A 19,128-nucleotide genomic window follows, 5' to 3' on the forward strand; every position below is an offset into this window, starting at 1 on the left:
GAGAAAACTCTTGAGAGTACCCTGGACTGCAAGGAGATCAAAATGAGTCCATCCTAAAGGAAATCAATCCTGAGTAATCATTGTAAGGACTGATGATGAAACTGAAGCTTCAGTACTTTGGTCACCTGATGCAAAGAGCTGACTCACTGGAAAAGACCCTGATGCTGGGAAAGATTGAAGGCAGGAGAAGAAGGGCACGACAGAGGATGAGATGGTTGGATGGCATCACTGACTCAACGGACATAAGTTTGAGCAAGCTCCAGGAGTTGGTGTTGGTCAGGGAAGTCTGTCATGCTGCAGTTCATGTGGTCTCAAAGAGCTGGAAAAAACTGAGCAACTGAACTGAAGAGAACAAAGTTAGTGAAAATGTACAGAAACAGATGCTCATTCACTGTTATGAATTAACTTAATCTGAATTCAATAAATTTATCAAAATTTAAATGAATATCCCTTTTGACCTAACATTTGGACCTCTGCAAAGTAATAGATGTTCTTTATGATATTATCTGTAATTTTGAAGAAAAGAAAAATAGATAACCTGTACATAAAAAAAAAGCACTGATGTTTATAACTTATGATACATCTACATATTAGGCTAATACCCATCCCTTCAAAAATGTATGGGTAGAGGACTCCTAGTTCTGGCCAATATGGAGTACCTTCATCCCATCCAAGTACTTATTCTTATCAAAGAGAGGAAGACTCTAAAGTGGAAAGATGACAGACTGCTTAGGGACCCTACATATAAGAAATGAGATTAAACAGTCACTTGGATTCTGGATAGTCCTTCATTTCCTGTTGCATAGAAATCTTTTGGTATATATTAATAGCAAAGTGTATTTAAAAACAAAGTCTTTTGTGGCACAGACAGATTATCCCAGTCCTCTACAGAGTTACTCCTTGGTTTTGGATTTGACATACTTGCGGACAGGATGACTGAGAACCAGATGATATTCCTGGAGGAGTACCATGCTTCTGAAGAAGCATTCTTACTATAAAAATTCTATCTATGTAAGTGGATGAGAAATATAATCCTTTTTATTAACAAGTTTCTTGTTCTACTTGAAAGTCATTTTCATAGAAACTGTTGGGACATGTAGACCACATAGCAGCTACTGAAGAAATCCTTTTGAACAGCAGTGGAATTTAAATGGCTTGGAGGGTGATGACATTTTTGAAAGAGTGAAAAAAGACTAAATTCCCTTATCAATTCTTTCACAAGATCAGGTTTCTCCAAAATTTACCATGTCCATTCCTGCACTCTCTTCCTCAGCTTTCCCTGCTCTTCTCTACTGCCATCCCTTTTCCTGTTGGTCTTCCTGTTTAGCAGTAGCAATAGCCCTACTTCCCCAGGAGCGGCTCTAGAATGTAGCTTTATTGGTATCAGTAATACAAGTGCAGTTCATGGGCCCATCAGCAACAATGGCCTGGTCTGCCTTAGACCATTTGTGGACCTAAGTTTGCTCTAGCTTCATTGTTACTGTGGTTGGCTCTCTGGCTTTCCCAGATTTTGTGAGCAGTTTTAATTACTCAGCATCCATTCCATACTTGAAAGCAAGAACTTAAGACTTGTATAACATTTATAAAATATGTACTAGGTGATAGGATCTGGTACTACAGACATGAACAAGACATACAGCCCTTTTTGTCAAAGAATTCACAGTAGAGTTGGGAAGAACTGACAACTAAAGAAATAACTAAAGGACTTCTACTACCAATAGTGATAGACTAGGTAATTCAGATCAAACTCTGAGAAAACTAGACCATCTAGATAGAATGTATAGTAAGAAATCTACTTTAAGGCATAAAATATGTAACAAGATAGAGAATAATTATCAGGCTGAGAACAGAGGGAAGAAAGGAATTCAGAGTTGAGCATGGCATTTAGTGTTGTTTTTCTTTGAGAGTATTTCTGTCATGAGCTCAATGTTTGTAACTCCTCCAAATTCATCTTGAAACCTAATCTCTATTGAGATGGATTTTGGAGGTGGTTTTGGGAGTTGATTAGTCATGAAAGTAGAGCCCTCATGAATGGAATTACTGCCTTTGTATGTGACGCTCAAGAGAGCCCTCTTGCTCCTTCTTGCCACGTAAGGTTATAGCTAGAAAACTCTGTGAGCCAGGAACTGGGTTCTTACCAGACACTGAATCTGTCGGCACTATGGTCTTGAACTTCTCAGCTCAGAACTGTAAGAAATAAATTACTGTTGTAAATAAGCCACCCAATGTATGGTATTTAGTTATAGCAGCCAGAATGGACTAAATCAATTTCCGCTTTTAGAAGTGCAGCTGACTGACACTTATAGGAACTTCAGCCCAGAATCCATTCACTTCATAAGCCAGTTGCAAATTCCTTAAAATATTAACCATAGAGTTGCCATATGACTCAGCAATTCATATACCCAAGAGAAATTAAAACATCCACACAAAACCTAGTACATACATATGCACAGCAGCAATATTTATAATAACCAACATGGAAATAATCCAAATGCCATTAACTGATAAATAAACAAAAGTGGTATATCCATTTGATGGAATACTATTAACAATAAGAAAGAATAAAGTATTGACACATGCTACCACACAGTGAAGCTTGAAAACACGCTAATTGAAGGAATCTAGTCACAAAAGACCACATACTGTGCTATTCTTTTTATGAAATGTCTAAAAAAAGCAAAGCCTGGAAACCAAAAGTAGATTAGCAGTTCCCTAGAGTTGGGAAGGGAGTGAGGAATGAGTACTACTCAGAACAGGATTTCTTTATGGCATAAAGTTGTTTGGATAAAATTGTTCTATAATTAGATTATGGTTAAAGTTGCAGAACTCTACAAGTATACTAAAACTCTTGAACTTAAGTGTGCTTTAAACAGGTGAATTTTTTTTTATAGTCCAGTTGCTTTTATTATTTTTTTCCATTTATTTTTATTAGTTGGAGGCTAATTACTTTACATAAACAGGTGAATTTTATGGCATGTAATTATATCTCACTGTTTTTAAAACATCTAATTATTTCAATCCCTGAATTTGGATCAAAGTATTTTGGATTGCTATTGCCTCTAGGCACTGGCAGAAGGTAAAAAAGTGAAATGCTCTCTGGATAATGAAAATGTCATCTTGGGCCAGAAATTAATTCTGATTCTGCAAATACAGTATTCAATAAAAATTTTTAAATAGCTAGGAACACAAAGAGATAAGGCAACATCAACAAGAACCAGCAGAAAGAACAAATATTAGATCTGTGGGGACTCCAGCTATTAAAGCTAGCTAATTATTATATTAGGCACAGACTTAGAAAACTATGCTTAATAGATTTAAGATAAAAGACAAGATTTTAAGTTTTGGCAAAGAACTGGAAGCTATAAAAGACATAGTAAGTTTGAAAAAGAACCAAACAGAATTCTAATATGAAAAATATAATGTCCAGTGTTTAAGATTCAGTAGATAAAAACAGTAAGAAATGAAACACAACTGAATAGAGAATTACTAAACTGAAAGTTCTGAAAGAAAAAAAATCCAGAATAAAACATGGAGACATGAAAGGATTAAGACAGTGATGAAAGGGTTAAATAAAGAGACAGTGATGAGAGGGTTAAATATAAAGAGGTGGTGGTTTAGTTGCTAAGTCGTGTCTGACTCTTGAGATCCCATGGACTGTAGCCTGCCAGGCTCCTCTGTCCATGGGATTCTCCAGGCAAGAATACTGGAGTGGGTTGCCATTTCCTTCTCCAGAGGATCTTCCTGACCCAGGAATCGAACCTGTATTGCAGGCAGATTCTTTACCCACTGAGCTATGAGGGAAGCCCAAATAAAAAGAGGATGCTGTGAGACAATCTAACTTACATATAACTGAAGTTCTAGAACACAAATAAAAAATGAATGGAACAAAAGCAACATTTGAACAAAACAATGGTGAGAATTTGCCAAATCTCATGAAAGATATGCTGCAAACAAAAAATGTTACAAGCTATACACAGAATAGACATAGCTGTGGTAGTAGCAGTAATGATAATAATAATAATAATAACAATAAATACACATCATAGAAAGTTTGCCAAAAGCAGTGAAATGGAAAATAACCATGAAAGCAATCGGGGGAAATTTTTTAGGTCACCTCACATACTAATAGCACTAAAAATGGAGGGGAAATTTTTTATTTTGATTCAAGATTATAGAAATCCTACCCAGAAAATGTCAGGCTTAATGGTGAAATGTTGAAATCATTCCCTTTAAGATCAGATCAAGGATTTCCACAGAATTCTTACTCTTACCACTTCTATTCAACAATGTACCGGAAGTCCTAGCCAATCCAGTAAGGCAAGAAAATGAAAACAATTGGTGAAAGATTGGAAAGAAAATTTTAAATGTCATTATTTGAATGTGATTATTTGTATGAAAAATCCAAAAGCCTTCACAAATGAGTTATTAGAATTGATAAATTAGTTTAACAAGTTTGTAAGATATAAGGTCAACAAAAATCAATTGTATTTCTATATACCAGGGTAAAAAAATTGAAAGTTTCAGAAACAATTTATAATAGCTTAAAAGTATCCAAATTTTACATTGAATAAAGGCATTCAAGACTATTTCACAGAAAAAAATTTTTTTTCTGAGGTTAAAGTGACTGAAAATAAATGTAGTGATAGTCATGGGTTACAGGATTCAGAATCATAAAGATATAATCTTGCTCCAGCTTGCTGTAAAAATTTAATGCAATCCAATCAAAGTTTCAACAGCCATTTTGTAAAACCTGAGATGATTCTCAAGTTTATGTTGGAAGTTTAAAGGGCCAAGATTTACCCAAGATCCTAATTAAGGTATGTGTACAAGGATAGGGCTTCCCAGGTGGCGTGAGCCGTAAAGAACCTGTCTGCCAATGGAGGACACAGAAGAGATGTAGGTTTGATCCCTGGGTTGGGAAGATCTCCTATTCTTGCCTGGAGAATCCAATGGACAGAGGAGCCTGTTGGGCTACAGTCCATAGGGTCGAAAAGAGTCGGACACAACCGAAGCGACTTAGCATGCACATACACATGTGTGTGGATAACAGACAAAATTTTAAATAATAGTCCAGGAAAAAAACATATAGAGGTCAACACCAAATTTGCCCAATAAATAAATGAGTAAATAAATTTTTTAAAAAGGCATAGCACACCAAGTAAAGGAATATCTTATAAATATGTAGTGCTGGGACAAAGCAATACTAACCTAGCAAAAAAGTAAAATCTTGACTGCTATCCTACACATGTAAAATCAATATTCCATTAGCTGTACATCTACATGTAAAATTTTTTAGCTTTAGATAAAAAGTTAATTCAGAGCAGAAAAATAATTCTTAGGTGGGACATATTGTTTGGCCTCACTGTGCATTAGGCACAAGGACTTGCATTTGGTAACAACATGACTCCCCTGATTCCACAGATTTTCTTAGTTGTTTTCTCTTAGTGGAAACTCCCATTTCCTGTTTTCTGCCTTCCTACATATTGTTTCCTCATTCTTTTTTTTTTTTAAGACAGCATGGCTCTTTTCAGTTTATTGCGTGAAGGAATTACACTGACATACCTCTGAACACATGTGAAGCCCCAGCACAATTACACAGTCCATGAGAACTCCTGTTATTTCTCCCCATCTCACTGTGAGTTGTGTTTTTTTCTTTCCCCCAACTGAACTGGGTCTTCATTTCGGCACTCAGGCTTTCTCTAGTTGCGGTGCATGGGCTCTAGAGCACATGTGCTCAGTAGTTTCAGGGCATGGGCCGAGTTGTTTCTCGGCCTGTGGGATCCTAGTTCCCCAACCAGGGATCATACACTGATGTCCCCTGATTTGAAAAGTGGATTCCCAACCATGGGACAACCAGGGAAGTACCACAGTGAGCTCTTTGAAGGCTATGCATGTGTGTGTGCTAAGTCACTTCAGTTGTGCCCAACTCTTTGCAACCCCATGGACTGTAGCCTGTCAGGCTCCTCTGTCCATGGAATTTTCCAGGCAAGAATACTGGAGTGGGTTGCCATTTCCCACTCCAAAATTAAACCAGTCCAAGTTAAAAGCAGACCCCAAATGATTATATTCATACAAGTTGTGAGGTTTTTAAACATGTGATAAAGGATAGAAAGGAAATTCTACTCATTGCAAGGAAATTCTCACTTTAGCTTCAGTGAGCCAAAAGCACTTAAAATCCACGAATCTTCAGCTGGTCGTCCTTAGCCAGTCCAACCCCTATGAGGAACTAGCATATGTTCTTGTGTTGTTCACTCTGTAGCTGAATTATAAAGTTTCCTCATTCTTTAAAAACTATATTTACATTAATGTATAACAGCAATTTAAATGCTTTATCTGTCCCTCCACTTATTGACAATGAAATGAAGTGACAGTCTCTCAGTTGTGTCCAACTCTTTGGGACCCCAAGGACCATAGTCCGCCAGGCTTCTCTTTCCGTGGAATTCTCAAGCAAGAACACTGGAATGGGTTGCCATTCCCTTCTCCAGGGGATCTTCCCAACCCAGGGATCAAACCCGGGTCTTCTGCATTGCAGGCAGATTCTTTACTGTCAGTACTTATTCAATTTATTTGTTTACCCTTTTTCTTGTATGGTTCCTTGTATTTCTTTTGAAGCTGAGTGCTCAGGTGAAAAGAGCAATCCTTGCAAGTACAGAATAGTGATTCCCCCTACCACCATGCAGTCTATAAAAAACTTTTTCCCTCAAAATTTCTTCATTGATGACTTTCTTGATTTTCTTTTCCAATTTCAATTTGATCTCTTCTCTCTTGGCATTCCAATGTCATCTACTTACCTTTTTTTTTTCACTTATCATACTTTTTTTTTCATATGGTCACTTTACTCATTCAACTAACATGTGTTAAGCAGGGCCACAAGTTGAGGATGGCACAAATCTGAGTTTTAAGTCGAGAAGTCATTTTAAAAATTTTTCATCTCATTTATTCTTTTCAAAAACATTTTAAAGATCTGTTATCTTGCCCTTTTTAAGACAAGGAGAACATAACTGGGAGATACTAGGTTATCTGATCAAAGTCAGACAACTGGAAGAAGATGGAGCTGAAACTTGAGATCAGGTCTTCTAACATCACCTCCTGTGTTCTTTCCACTACTCCATATTAACTTCTCTCAAGATTGGCAAATAAAAGGCCTCCTGCTGAATCTGCCCCTTTCTTGCTTTGTTTGATAAACACAGTAGCTTTTGCTTTGAGAAACAACCTGGAATTAAACCACAGGGATTGGTGGAAGAATGAAAAGTGCAATCCCAATTAAGGCATTCCAATTCAGATTAATAATCAAACCAGAAACTACTCTGTTTACTGGTCTTATTGTAGTGACTTAAAAGAGAAAAAAAAAAAAGACTGAATTTTCCCTCTTACCAACAGGGAGAGACCTTTACCCCTCTCCCCTTCCATAGAGAATTTTCTTGGACAAACTTGTAATTAAAATCCTTCTTCTGTCTCTCTTACATGTATGCAAGTCTTTAAAAGGCTAAACAAGCCTCTTATAAGATAGAATGGGAAAGACTAGAGATCTCTTCAAGAATATTAGAAATACCAAGGGAACATTTCATGGAAAGATGGGCATAATAAAGGACAGAAATGGTATGAACCTAACGGAAGCAGAAGATATTAAGATGAGGTGTCAAGAATACACAGAAGAACTATACAAAAAAAGATCTCAGTGACCCAGATAACCACCATGGTGTGATTACTCACCTAGAGCCAGACATCCTGGACTGCAAGGTCAAGTGGGCCTTAGGAAGCATCACTACAAGCAGAGCTAGTGGAGGTGATGAAATTCCAGCTGAGCTATTTCAAATCCTGAAAGATGATGCTGTGAAAGTGCTGCACTCAATATGCCAGCAATTTGGAAAACTCAGCAGTTGCCACAGGACTGGAAAAGGTCAGTTTTCATTCCAATCCCAAAGAAAGGCAACGCCAAAGAATGTTCAAACTACTGCACAATTGCACTCATATCACCGTAGCAAAGTAATGCTCAAAATTCTCCAAGCCAGCCTTCAACAGTACGTGAATCGTGAACTTCCAGATGTTCAAGCTGGATTTAGAAAAGGCAGAAGAACCAGAGATCAAGTTGTCAACATTCATTGAATCATAGAAAAAGCAACAGAATTCCAGAAAAACATCTGCTTTATTGACTACACCTAAGCCTTTGATTGTGTGGATCACAACAAACTGTGGAAAATTCAAGAGATGGGAATACCAGACCACCTTACCTGCCTCCTGAAAAATCTATATGCAGATTAAGAAACAACAGTTAGAACCAGACTTGGAACAACAGACTGGTTCCAAATTGGGAAAGGAGTATGTCAAGGCTGTATGTTGTCACCCTGCTTATTTAACTTATATGCAGAGTACATCATGCAAAATGCCAGGCTGGATAAAGCACAAGCTGGAATCAAGATTGCCAGGAGAAATATCAATAACATCAGCTATGCAGATGACACCACCTTTATGGCAAAAAGTGAAGAGGAACTAAAGAGCCTCTTGATGAAAGTGAAAGAGGAGAATGAAAAAGCTGGCTTAAAATTCATCATTCAAAAACCAAGATCATGGTGTCTGGTCCTATCCCTTCATGCAAATAGATGGGGAAACAATGGAAACGGGGACAGACTTTATTTTCTCGAGCTCCAAAATCACTGTAGATGGTGACTGCAGCCATGAAATTAAGACACTTGCTCCTTGGAAGAAAAGCTATGACCAAACTAGACAGCATATTAAAAAGCAGAGACATTACTTTGCCAACAAAGGTCCGTCTAGTCAAAGCTATGGTTTTTCCAGTAGTCATGTATGGATGTGAGAGTTGGACTATAAAGAAAGCTGAGCGCCAAAGAATTGATGCTTTTGAACTGTGGTGTTGGAGAAGACTCTTGAGGGTCCCTTGGACTGCAAGGAGATCCAACCAGTCAATCCTAAAGGAAATCAGTTCTGAATATTCATTGGAAGGACTGATGTTGAAGCTAAAACTCCAATACTTTGGCCACCTGATGCGAAGAGCTAACTCATTTGAAAAGACGCTGACGCTGGGAAAAATTGAAGGCGGGAGAAGGGGACGACACAGTATGAGATAGTTGGATAGCATCACCAACTGATGGACAGGAGTTTGAGTAAACTCCCCGGAGTAGGTGATGGACAGGAAGGCCTGGCTGCGCGGTCATTAGGGTCGCAAACAGTCGGACCCGACTGAGTGACTGAACTGAACTGAGCAACTATTTTATGTCTCTTACCTTTCCTATCCAGCCCGCCCCGCCCCGAATCCGTCTGGAATGGTAAAATCACGACAGAAACGCGCTCCTTGATCACCTCACAGTTTGATTTGAGAACCGGGTGAGAGTTCGTGCGGGGCGGCAGCCAGAACCACCACTCCCGGCATTCCTGGCGCCCGCCCCTCGCCCGGCTTCCTCTTCCGGTTCGCGGGCTGCTGAAACCGAAAGTGTGGTGCTGTGGCCGCTGCCGGGAGTGCTTCTCACCTTCACCTGCGCCGGTCCTCGCTGACCCCGGTCGGAAGCCAGAGAGTAAAATATGAACGGAAGAGTGGATTACGTGGTTACCGAGGAAGAGATCAATCTCACCCGAGGACCGTCAGGTATGTGCAGAAGTAATCATCGCTTGAGAGTCGAGTTCTGGAGGCTGTAAATTGCAGAGCAAACACCTCTTATGCGGAGCCGGATTCTTTTGGCCCCGGAGAAGACGGGCCCCAACCAAGAGGTTTCCTGAAGCATTTGTGAGCAAACGGATGACTTGTCTTGGCATCCGGCGTTAGCCTGAGAGGATCTGAGGAGTCCACCTAATTTTGCAGTCGGTTGTTGGTTCAGTCGCTCAGTCGTGACCGACTCTTTGCGACCCCGTGGACTGCAGCACGCCAGGCTTCCCTTTCGTGACCACCTGTTTTTATAGTCAGGATGGGTTTCTTTCTGCTTATGGTACTGGAAAACCCTGGGTGGCGGGGAGGGGTGGGAGGGAAGCCTGCCTTTTTAGCCAGCACTGGTGAATACCACACCCCTCCTTCCATTTGTCTGTTCTGCCCCTATTTCTGAGAGACCGTTTAGTGAAAATGGGAGCATAAACGGTGTGGACTGTAATTGCATATCCGTTTTTTCGGTGGTGGTATTCCTCCCTCCCGCCGTTCATTTCTGGAAAATTCATTCAGAGGGTTAACTGGAATGTTGAAGCAGAAAGAGACCTTAGAGATCCACTACAAATGTTCCCAAAGCTGGTTTCTCTTCAAAATTATCCAACTTTGCTTGGTTCTTTTTTTTTTTTTTTTTAAGTTAATTCCTAGAACTCATCTCTCTGAATTTGGATTCAGTGCAGTTGTTTCTTTGTTTGGGCTTTTTCCTCTTTTCCTCCCAACAAACCTGTCATGTGATTCTGATACTACCAAATCTTCATTTTCACCTACAGTGCTCTTATCTCCTGATGCTCTTGACTCCACTAGGCTCTTAACATTGCTGCCCACGTTGACTTGTTGCCTTTCCTTCATAGCTGTCTAGTGCTTTAAGAGCTTAAGCTTTGGGTTTATTTAACCTTTTACTAGTTCTTTGATACTCATTAGCTAACTTTACTGATATAAGCTTTAATTTGTCATTTGTAAAGTGTGCATGATGGAGTCCATTCCTAAGGGGTATGAGGATGAAATCACTTAATCTGTAAAATACTGAGAACATTGTGTGGAAAGCACTGTGTTCATTACTCTTGTTTTTATTGTTAGGAAATAAATGAATAGGTTAACACAGTAAATCTTACAAAATACTGTTATTTCAAGTTTCCAACAGCTCATCAAGTACCAGGCACTCTATCTGAGATGTTTTTGTAAGCCATACACACCTGTCTGTTGCCATCACTACTACCTAGATCAGTCCATCTTTTCTCATCTGAAATTTTGCAGTAGCTTGACTACAACTTATAGATAATTTTTCATAAAATATGGCCCAGAATCATCTTTGTCTTTTTTCTTGTTATAAAAAATTGGAAATCAGCTTAATGAGAGTGTAATTTATTGCTAATCTGCATGGTCAAATGCCATGCTTCATAGGAGCTCCTACACTTTTGTCAAAGGCTCATTCAGTATGCCCAAATCTCTTAGGTATACTTCTCTTACTTAAGTTTCTCCTTCTCTTCCTGTTAATGGTTATTGACTTTGGAGACTAACATAGAAAATTATTGTTAAAGCAAAATCTGTTTTTCAGTACTTTTCATCCATTGCTACTTGTTCTCCTAGGGCCAATTGAAACTATGGTAGTTGCAAGTATTAAAAGGCAGTTGGTTGTACTCCTGTTTTGTCTCTTCCTTCTAGGTCCAGATATCCCTAGTTGTTACATTAGTTCTCTTGTGTTTTGATTTGAGATTTGATTCTTGTTTTCCTGCTTAAGAATTTAACCTGTTTTGACATAGTTCCTTCAATGTAGTATCTGCAATATTTTCAGAATCACCTGACTGGAGCAGAGCAGCACTCTGATATTCTCTTGCTTATTTCAGTCACTAAATATTTTTGAAGTTTAGTGTAATATCACTTCATCTTTTTTGGTAGTTACATAACAGTGTGCTGATGTTCAGCTGACCATTTGCTGAAATTTTTCTGATCCTATTAATCTTGCAGACCTGAAGTTCCTAGTATAACCATTTTTCTGAATTATTGGAATTAGGAAGAGCATCAAAGGACTGATTAATAATAATTTTTTTAGCTAATATATCTCACCTCAGAGTTGCTTAATTTGTTTTGTATGTGCATTTATTCAAAATGAATGAATTTATTCACCTAGTGACTTTTAATTTTTTCTAAGCATTTTCGTGTTTTACCCATAAAAGTTGATAAACTTTCAAAAATTTAGATGAGTAGAGCCACAGACTTTGGAAGTTTGGTTGGTTCATTTAACAAGGTGTCAAGTTTCTGTTTATCACCTGCCATAGCTAGTTACCTGCTGTGTGGTGTTCCCAAGACGTCTCACAGTCTGGCTCCACTTTTCCTCACTGTGTCATCATTAAGATATATAGGGAAGAAGTCAGTTATCACGCCTAGAAGCTTCCAGTAATTTGGGTAGTCCCAAAATAGAAAACTAGGAAAAGCCTCTAGTTCCAAATATGCATTTCTGTTTGTAGGTTATATTGTCGCTCTTTGTTTCAGTACAGCTTCCTTTGCAGGGACCTGATAATTTCATCAAGTAATTGCAAGAATGTATATACTTTTGTTTTTGTGTGTGAGTGTTCTGTCAGGGACAAGGGTCTTGGATAATTCCAGTGTTGGGGCCCATTTTGCAAGGCAAATGAACCTGTTCTGTCTGGTCTTGCTTACTGCACAGGAAATAAAATCTTGGAAAAATTATGACAATGAAGTGAGTATCTGGTGAGGCAAAAAGAAGCTTGATAAGTAGCTTGGCATCTATCCTCTGCCTTCTTCCTCAGCCTTGTGAGGAGAGTCTTAGGTTAGATGACTAGAAGTGTTGTCCTCCTCCAAGAGTTCATGATTCTTTGGCCCATTCCATGTGTTGTTCATGAGTCCTGCCATTTTTAACTAACAGTAGGTGGTCTAAAGAACCAATTGAAATTTCAAATGCCTTAAAAGATTTGAAGAGTTCACTTTTTATCCTTTACAGAACACTCTTTTCTTTTTGTGGAAATCCAGCTTCATTATAGTCTCAAAGCCTCTCACTTTTTCCTTTATCAAATTGAGTTCTTAATGTTGGAAAGACTCAGTTACTCTAAGAAGTATGACAACGGATTTAATCTAGATTTTTTTACTTCATGTTGGATATTAGGATTCCTTGTTCAGGACTGAGTTCTCAATAAGTTTCAACAAGTTGCTCCTGATTACCATCTTTAAAAAGGGAGCAGAATTTCTATTTTTCTACTTTATTTAAAGGAGTTGCAGAGGATAATGGGATGGAACAGTTTTAATAATGAATAAGGAATTCCATATTATCTTTCTGGCAGTATGCTAGTTATTTCATATACACACCCACGAATATACATTTTTTTTCTTCAAAACCACCATGAGTGGTGATTAATCCACATTATTATTATTATTTTTTTAATCCACATTATTAGATGAGAAAATTGTCTCTCAGAGAGGTTAAGCATTTGCCCAAGTTCTAAAGTTGGTAAGTTTCAAAAGCCCAGAATTTAACCCAGATCTGTTGATCGCAGTGTTCTGTATACTAACTCCTAGTATAGTAGCTGCATTTACTAGGCTGCTATGCTGCCTAGTCACATGGCTTGACAAAATGTTTCTATAGTTGAGCATCTATCACCTTTTTTTTTCTACTTGTCTTAAAAAAATTATTAATAAGGTTGATCCTTGAAGCAATCTTTAAAGATACAGTTTTTATAGCATATACTTTTCTCACTCTATGTGTTTTTCCACATAGTCCATCTCCTTGTTTCTGGAATCATCGTCAGTTTCCTACCCACTACATTGTATTATAACCAAATTCATTCTTCTCTCTTAAATTGTGTTTACTGGAGAACCTTGTTTATGACTTTCTGAAAGCTGAAATAGACCATGTTACTAGTTATTTTTATGTAACAACATTCTTTTATATTTTTGATATTCATCAATTTGCCTAGTCATTTCATGAATATCTGCTGACTACTCTGTGGCATGTGCCAGGGAAGGCACTAGGAAAACAGGAAATGAAATATATATCCTTTGAATCAGAAGAGCTCAGACTGAAGTTGAGGGAGGAGAGATAAGTAAGGAAGCAAATATAGAAATAAACACTATTTTCTTTCTCTCCCTATGCTCTCACAGGACTCTGTGATCTTTCTAGAGTGGTTCAGAGCCTGGATTCTTAAGTCACACAGCATGCGCAGTCACTTCAGTTGTGTCCGACTCTGTGCGAACCTGTGGACTGTAGCCTGCCAGGCTTCTCTGTCCATGGGATTCTCCAAGGCAAGAATACTGGAGTGGGTTGCCATGCCCTCCTCCAGGGGACCTTCCCGACCCAGGGATCGAACCCATGGCATCTTCTGTATCGCAAGTGGTTTCTTTACAGTCACACAGACCTACATCCAATTCTTAACTCTGCCACTTAAGTAAGAGACATGATCTAGCAGAGACCAGGCATATGCATTCAGTTCTTGCACAAGGGCTTATCCTGGAATGAGAGAATAAAGATGTTGGTGACTGAAAAAAATTGCATAATCTAAACATTGAGAATTATGTTTTATCTGGCAGTTTTCCTGGGGACTTCAGGCCCACAAGACAGCTACTCAAAGAGCTCTGAGGGAGTGCTCCAAAGAGGTAGAGGAAGAGCCAGGATATTACAGGGGTTTTGCAACAAAGGCCAGGTAGTCAGAACATCAAAAGATTACCGTTAATGAAAGAAAACTAGGTATCTCAAGTTAGGGAATTTAAGGCTTTTCTGTGGATGGGAAAATGCGAGTCTGGGTTCATTGAAATCATTCCTTTGATACACACCTTAGGTATGTAGGGCCAGTATCCTATTCTTTCCCATTCTGAGTCCTCTTGGGGTGCACCGTTGGGGGTGGCTGCACTGGCTGATGGCTTGCCAGTGGGTCAGCCTGTTTGTCTCCAACCTGAGTTCCCTCAGGGCTCACTGTCAGGAGCAACTGTAATATGTCGGCTTAATGGCTGCAACAGCCTTTGTTTACCAAAGTGGCAGGAGACCTTTTTCATCCACAATCTCTCCCCTTGGTCATAAATTTGACCAACATTTGGGAGAAACATTTCATGACTAATTTTTGTCCCATGAACCTCCCTAGGAAGGCTCATTCCTAGATCAGGCAAAGATTGTGTTGCTATGCCACTCAAGATGCCAATTTCTGGATTAGGCCCTGTTGATAATTTAAAATTCTCTGGATCCCCTGTCTTACTAATTTATTATGATCCAAGAAATGTTTTTCCTTGTTGCTTCTTCCCATACCTAGAGTTGCACTATTGTAATTATTCTATGTAGAGTTATATATGTTTAACTCTCAAGACAGCATTAGTTTTGTTGGAGGCCTGGAATAATGCAGGAGACAACAATCTTACAAAATAGGCAGGATGTAAATAACACAACCAGTAACATTAACAAAGTCAAGTGCAGCAGAGAGACGTAAAGCACAAACAGGAAACAAAGAGAACAAATTAAGCCAATGATTAGTATAATAACTAGCTGTAATCTGGTTGCAGTAAACCATCAAGTCCACAGGCGAGCCAGCTGGAGAAGCCAAATTATGGAAGGATCAGGAATAAGTAGATCAAATGCTTACCTATATATTTGAAAGGGAAGTGTAGGAGCAATGAAAAGAGGCCCTGATGTACATCCTGACAGGTACTGCCTAAAACATCTTTGGTAGGTATTGACTTAAAAAACGAAAGCACAACCTAGAAGTTTAAAGTTATGTTTTATTTGGCAGGTGGAACTGAGGACTTAAGACCAGGGCAAAGCCTCTCAGGTGGCTCTCAGTCTGCTCCAAAGAGGTAAGGGAGGAGCCAGGATATACACGAGTTTTTGCAACAAAGACCAGGTAGTCAGAAAATCAAAAGATTACTGTTAAGTAAAGAAAACCAGACATATCAAATTAATGAATTTAGAGCTTTTCTTTGTGGCCATAACCCAGGTCTTCTTTGCAGGTGGGGTCCGCACCCTCCCCGCCCCCCCAATCTGAGCCACCAGGTCTTTTCTTCTGTATATGGGAAGATGCAAAAGTCTGGGCTCATTGAAGTCGTTCCTTTGATATGTACCTGAGCTCTGTAGGGCCAGCATCCTGTATCTTGCCCTGGATCTCTTCAGGGTACCTCCTTGGAGATGGCCAAGCAGTGGCTGACTGCTTGAAGACAGGCATCTTGTTTCAGTCCTGAGTTTGCTCAAGGTTCACTGTCAAGGGCGGCTGTAATGTGATGGCTTGATGGCTGCAGCAACCTATGTTTACTGTTGTTGTGGGCAATATTTTTTTCATTCATATAGGCCATATTCTTTGTTGCTTCCATCAGAGAGGGCAGCAGGATGGAGAGGGACTGAGTTGAGCACAGTACATTTTTTTGTTGCTATACCATCTTTCTGTTCCTTTGAGATTTAAGATTTTCCCTTATTCTCCTTGCTTGTCATGCACATTTGTTACTCTCTTTTGGGATAAGTAACAAATAAAAAGTGACATATTTCATCTTTGGACCAGAGTTTCTCTAGAGAAGATAATAGTTTTGAGTGAAAAGATGCCTCATTATTAACCTCTTGAGTCACTTATTTGAATCTTTCTTTCAGTCTACACATATATTGAGCAATGACTATAGGGCAGGTTTCTGTGCAGCACTGGGGATACAGAAGAGAACTGACTTTTAATATAATTGCAGTGGGTAGCTGAGCATAGTGATTAAGAGCATTTTTGCCTGCATTGCTAGCTACCTGTGTTTGGGCAAGTTACCTCACTTCTCTGTACCTTGATTTCTTGAAAATGAGGGTATTAATAGTACCTACTCAGAATCTTTGTGAGAATCAAATGGGGATTTTATTTTGTTTTGTTTTACAAATGATGTTGATTCTGTATCAGGTACTTGTCTAAGCAGTTTGCCAAAAATAACTCATTTAATTAATTTAATGGTGCCTGTCATTACTGCTGCTGTGTAGAAAGTAGACTTTACTAGGGTAAGAGCTGAGTCATTTAGGAAAGGCAGGGTAACCTGTCTCACAGGCATTTTAGGGACATTAGGGACTCCTGTATTTCTCTTCTTTTGTGCCTTTTTTCCCCCCGGGTTTTGAAAAAGCCTAGAGGCTCACAGAGACATTTTTAACCTTGCTGCATTTCCCCAGAATTAGAAATGTTAGGAATTCCTGGCTTGAGTGTTATTTTCAGTGGTTTAACAGAAACCCTTAAACCAACTGAGGGCCATAGGTGTACGGGGTACTGTGTGGGACAGGATATAGAAAAGTAAACAAAAGCCAGTCCCCTGCACATGGATGTTTATAGCAACTTTATTCATCACTGGAACTAATGATTGCAGTAAAGAGCTAACTAAACCAGTCATTTCAGTGAAGTGTGTTTTAAGGCAAAAGGAAGGTGGTGGTTTAGTCGCTAAGTGGTGTCCAGCTCTTGCAACCATGTGGATTGTAGTCTGCCAGGCTCCTCTGTCCATGGGATTCTCCAGGCAAGAATACTGGAATGGGTTGCCATTTCCTTCTCCAGAGGCAAAAGGAAGAGGACATTGAAAATCTTGGAGACACGGGACACTTATGCATAGAAGGGTGAAAAGCAGGGAGGTGGTAATTATTATTTTTTTAAATTAAGACTTTATTTATTTAGAGCAATTTTTGTTTCATAGCAAAATTGAGAAGAAGGTAAAGAGATTTTCCATATCCCCCATTCTCACATATGTATGCATGGTGGTTTAGTCACTAAGTCGTGTCCAACTCTTACGGCCCCATCGCCTGCCAGGCTTCTTTGTCCGTGGGATTGCCCAGGCAAGAATACTGGAGTGGGTGGCCATTTCCTTCACCAGGGGATCTTCCCCACCCAGAAACTGAACCCAGGTCTCCTGCATTGCAGGCAGATTCTTTACTGACTGAGCTACAAGGGAAGCCACATATGCATAGCCTCCCCGTTATTGACATCCCCCCTAGAGTGTTTGTTACAATTGGTGAACCTACACTGACACTTTATAAATACCCAAAGTCCAGTGGTTCACTTTAGAGTTCACTCTTTGCATTGTACCTTCTACAGAAATGGACAAGTGTAGAATGACTTATGTCCATCCTTACAGTATCATACAGAGTGTTTTCACTGCGTTAAATCCTCTTTGCTATACCTATACAGCCCTCTCTTCCCCCAGCCCTAGTAACCACTCATCTTTTTTCTGTCTCCATAGTTTTGCCTTTTCCAAAGTTTCATACAGTGAAAATCATACAGTATGTAGCCTTTCCAGACTGGCGTCTTTCACTGAGTAACATACATTTAAGGTTCCCCATGTTTTTTCATGGCTTGATAGTCCATTTCTTTTTAGTGCTAAGTAATAGTCAGTTCTGTGGAGAAGTGTGAGAAGTAGGGGAATGTAATCACATATTTTGCTCAGTTATTACCAAGTAATTGGTGCTTTGAGGAACTTTGGGCTATCTTTTATTATTGATTAATTGTGAGTCAGTAATAGAGGATTGCAAAGAGTCGGACACAACTTAGCAACTGAACAACAACAAAAGACTTCCCTGGGGGTCTAGTGGTTAAGAATTCCCCTTGCAGTTCAGGGGACACAGGTTCAATTCCTGGCTGGGGAACCAAGATCCCACATGCTGCAGAGCGACTAAGCTAGCACGCTACAACCAAGCTAGCACACTGCAACCTCCTGAGCCCACGTGTTAAAACTATTGAGCCCACATGCCACAACTGAAGAGTCTCTGCTCCAACAAAAGATTCTGCATGATGCAACAAAAATCCCACGTGCCGTAACTAAGACCCAACAAATATATAAATATAAATATATTTTTAAATATATTTTTATTTATTATATATTTTAAATATATTTTTAAAATATTAGATGCTTAGAATACTTTCATTTTTGCTCTTGAGAATTATCAGATTCATTTTTAAATCAATTTTATTGCAGTATCATTGACATGTAGTAAAGTACATCCATTTTAAGTGTAAAGTTCTAAGAAGTTTGGCAAATAATATACATATGTATAATCATGACTCATCACTTGAGAAAATTCTCTGCATCTTCCTGCAGTGGGCCCTCTTACTGCAAGCTCTAGGCAACCACTGATCTGATTTCTGTCATTGTAGATCAGTTTTGCCTAACATAGAATGTCACAGAAATAGGATCATATAGTGTGTATTTAGGCTTCTTTCACTCATTTACACATTTATTTGTTATTACTGTCAGTATTTCACTTCCCAGGTGGCTTAGTGGTAAAGAATCTGCCTGCCAATGCAGGAGATACAAGAGACGCGGGTTTGATCCTTGGGTCAGGAAGATTCCCTGGAGGAGGAAATGGCAACCCACTCCAGTATTCTTGCCAGGATAATTCCATGGACAGAGGAGCCTGGTCGGCTGCAAGTCCATGGGATCGCAGAGTTGGACGCAACTGAGCAAAGCACACCACATTTCGTGTGTGAGTGTGCCACTGTATACCATAATATGATTATCCATCCACTTACTAATTCACGTTTATGTTGTTTCTG

The 19,128-nt window shown here is 39.2% G+C and overlaps 1 protein-coding gene across 1 annotated transcript in view; it reads left to right on the plus strand.

Annotated features, from left to right (window-relative positions):
- Window positions 1–9,415: 9,415 nt before the first annotated feature.
- Window positions 9,416–19,128, plus strand: part of LOC122704404 (synaptojanin 2 binding protein) — a 45,350-nt gene continuing 35,637 nt past the window's right edge. Inside the window, exon 1 of the mRNA XM_043919034.1 lies at window positions 9,416–9,601. Within this exon, the coding sequence (XP_043774969.1) occupies window positions 9,538–9,601 (64 nt within the window). The 5' untranslated portion in view covers window positions 9,416–9,537. The remainder of the gene's footprint in view (window positions 9,602–19,128) is intronic.

The sequence above is a fragment of the Cervus elaphus genome, chromosome 12, assembly GCF_910594005.1.
Source record: "Cervus elaphus chromosome 12, mCerEla1.1, whole genome shotgun sequence".
Lineage (NCBI taxonomy): Eukaryota > Metazoa > Chordata > Mammalia > Artiodactyla > Cervidae > Cervus > Cervus elaphus.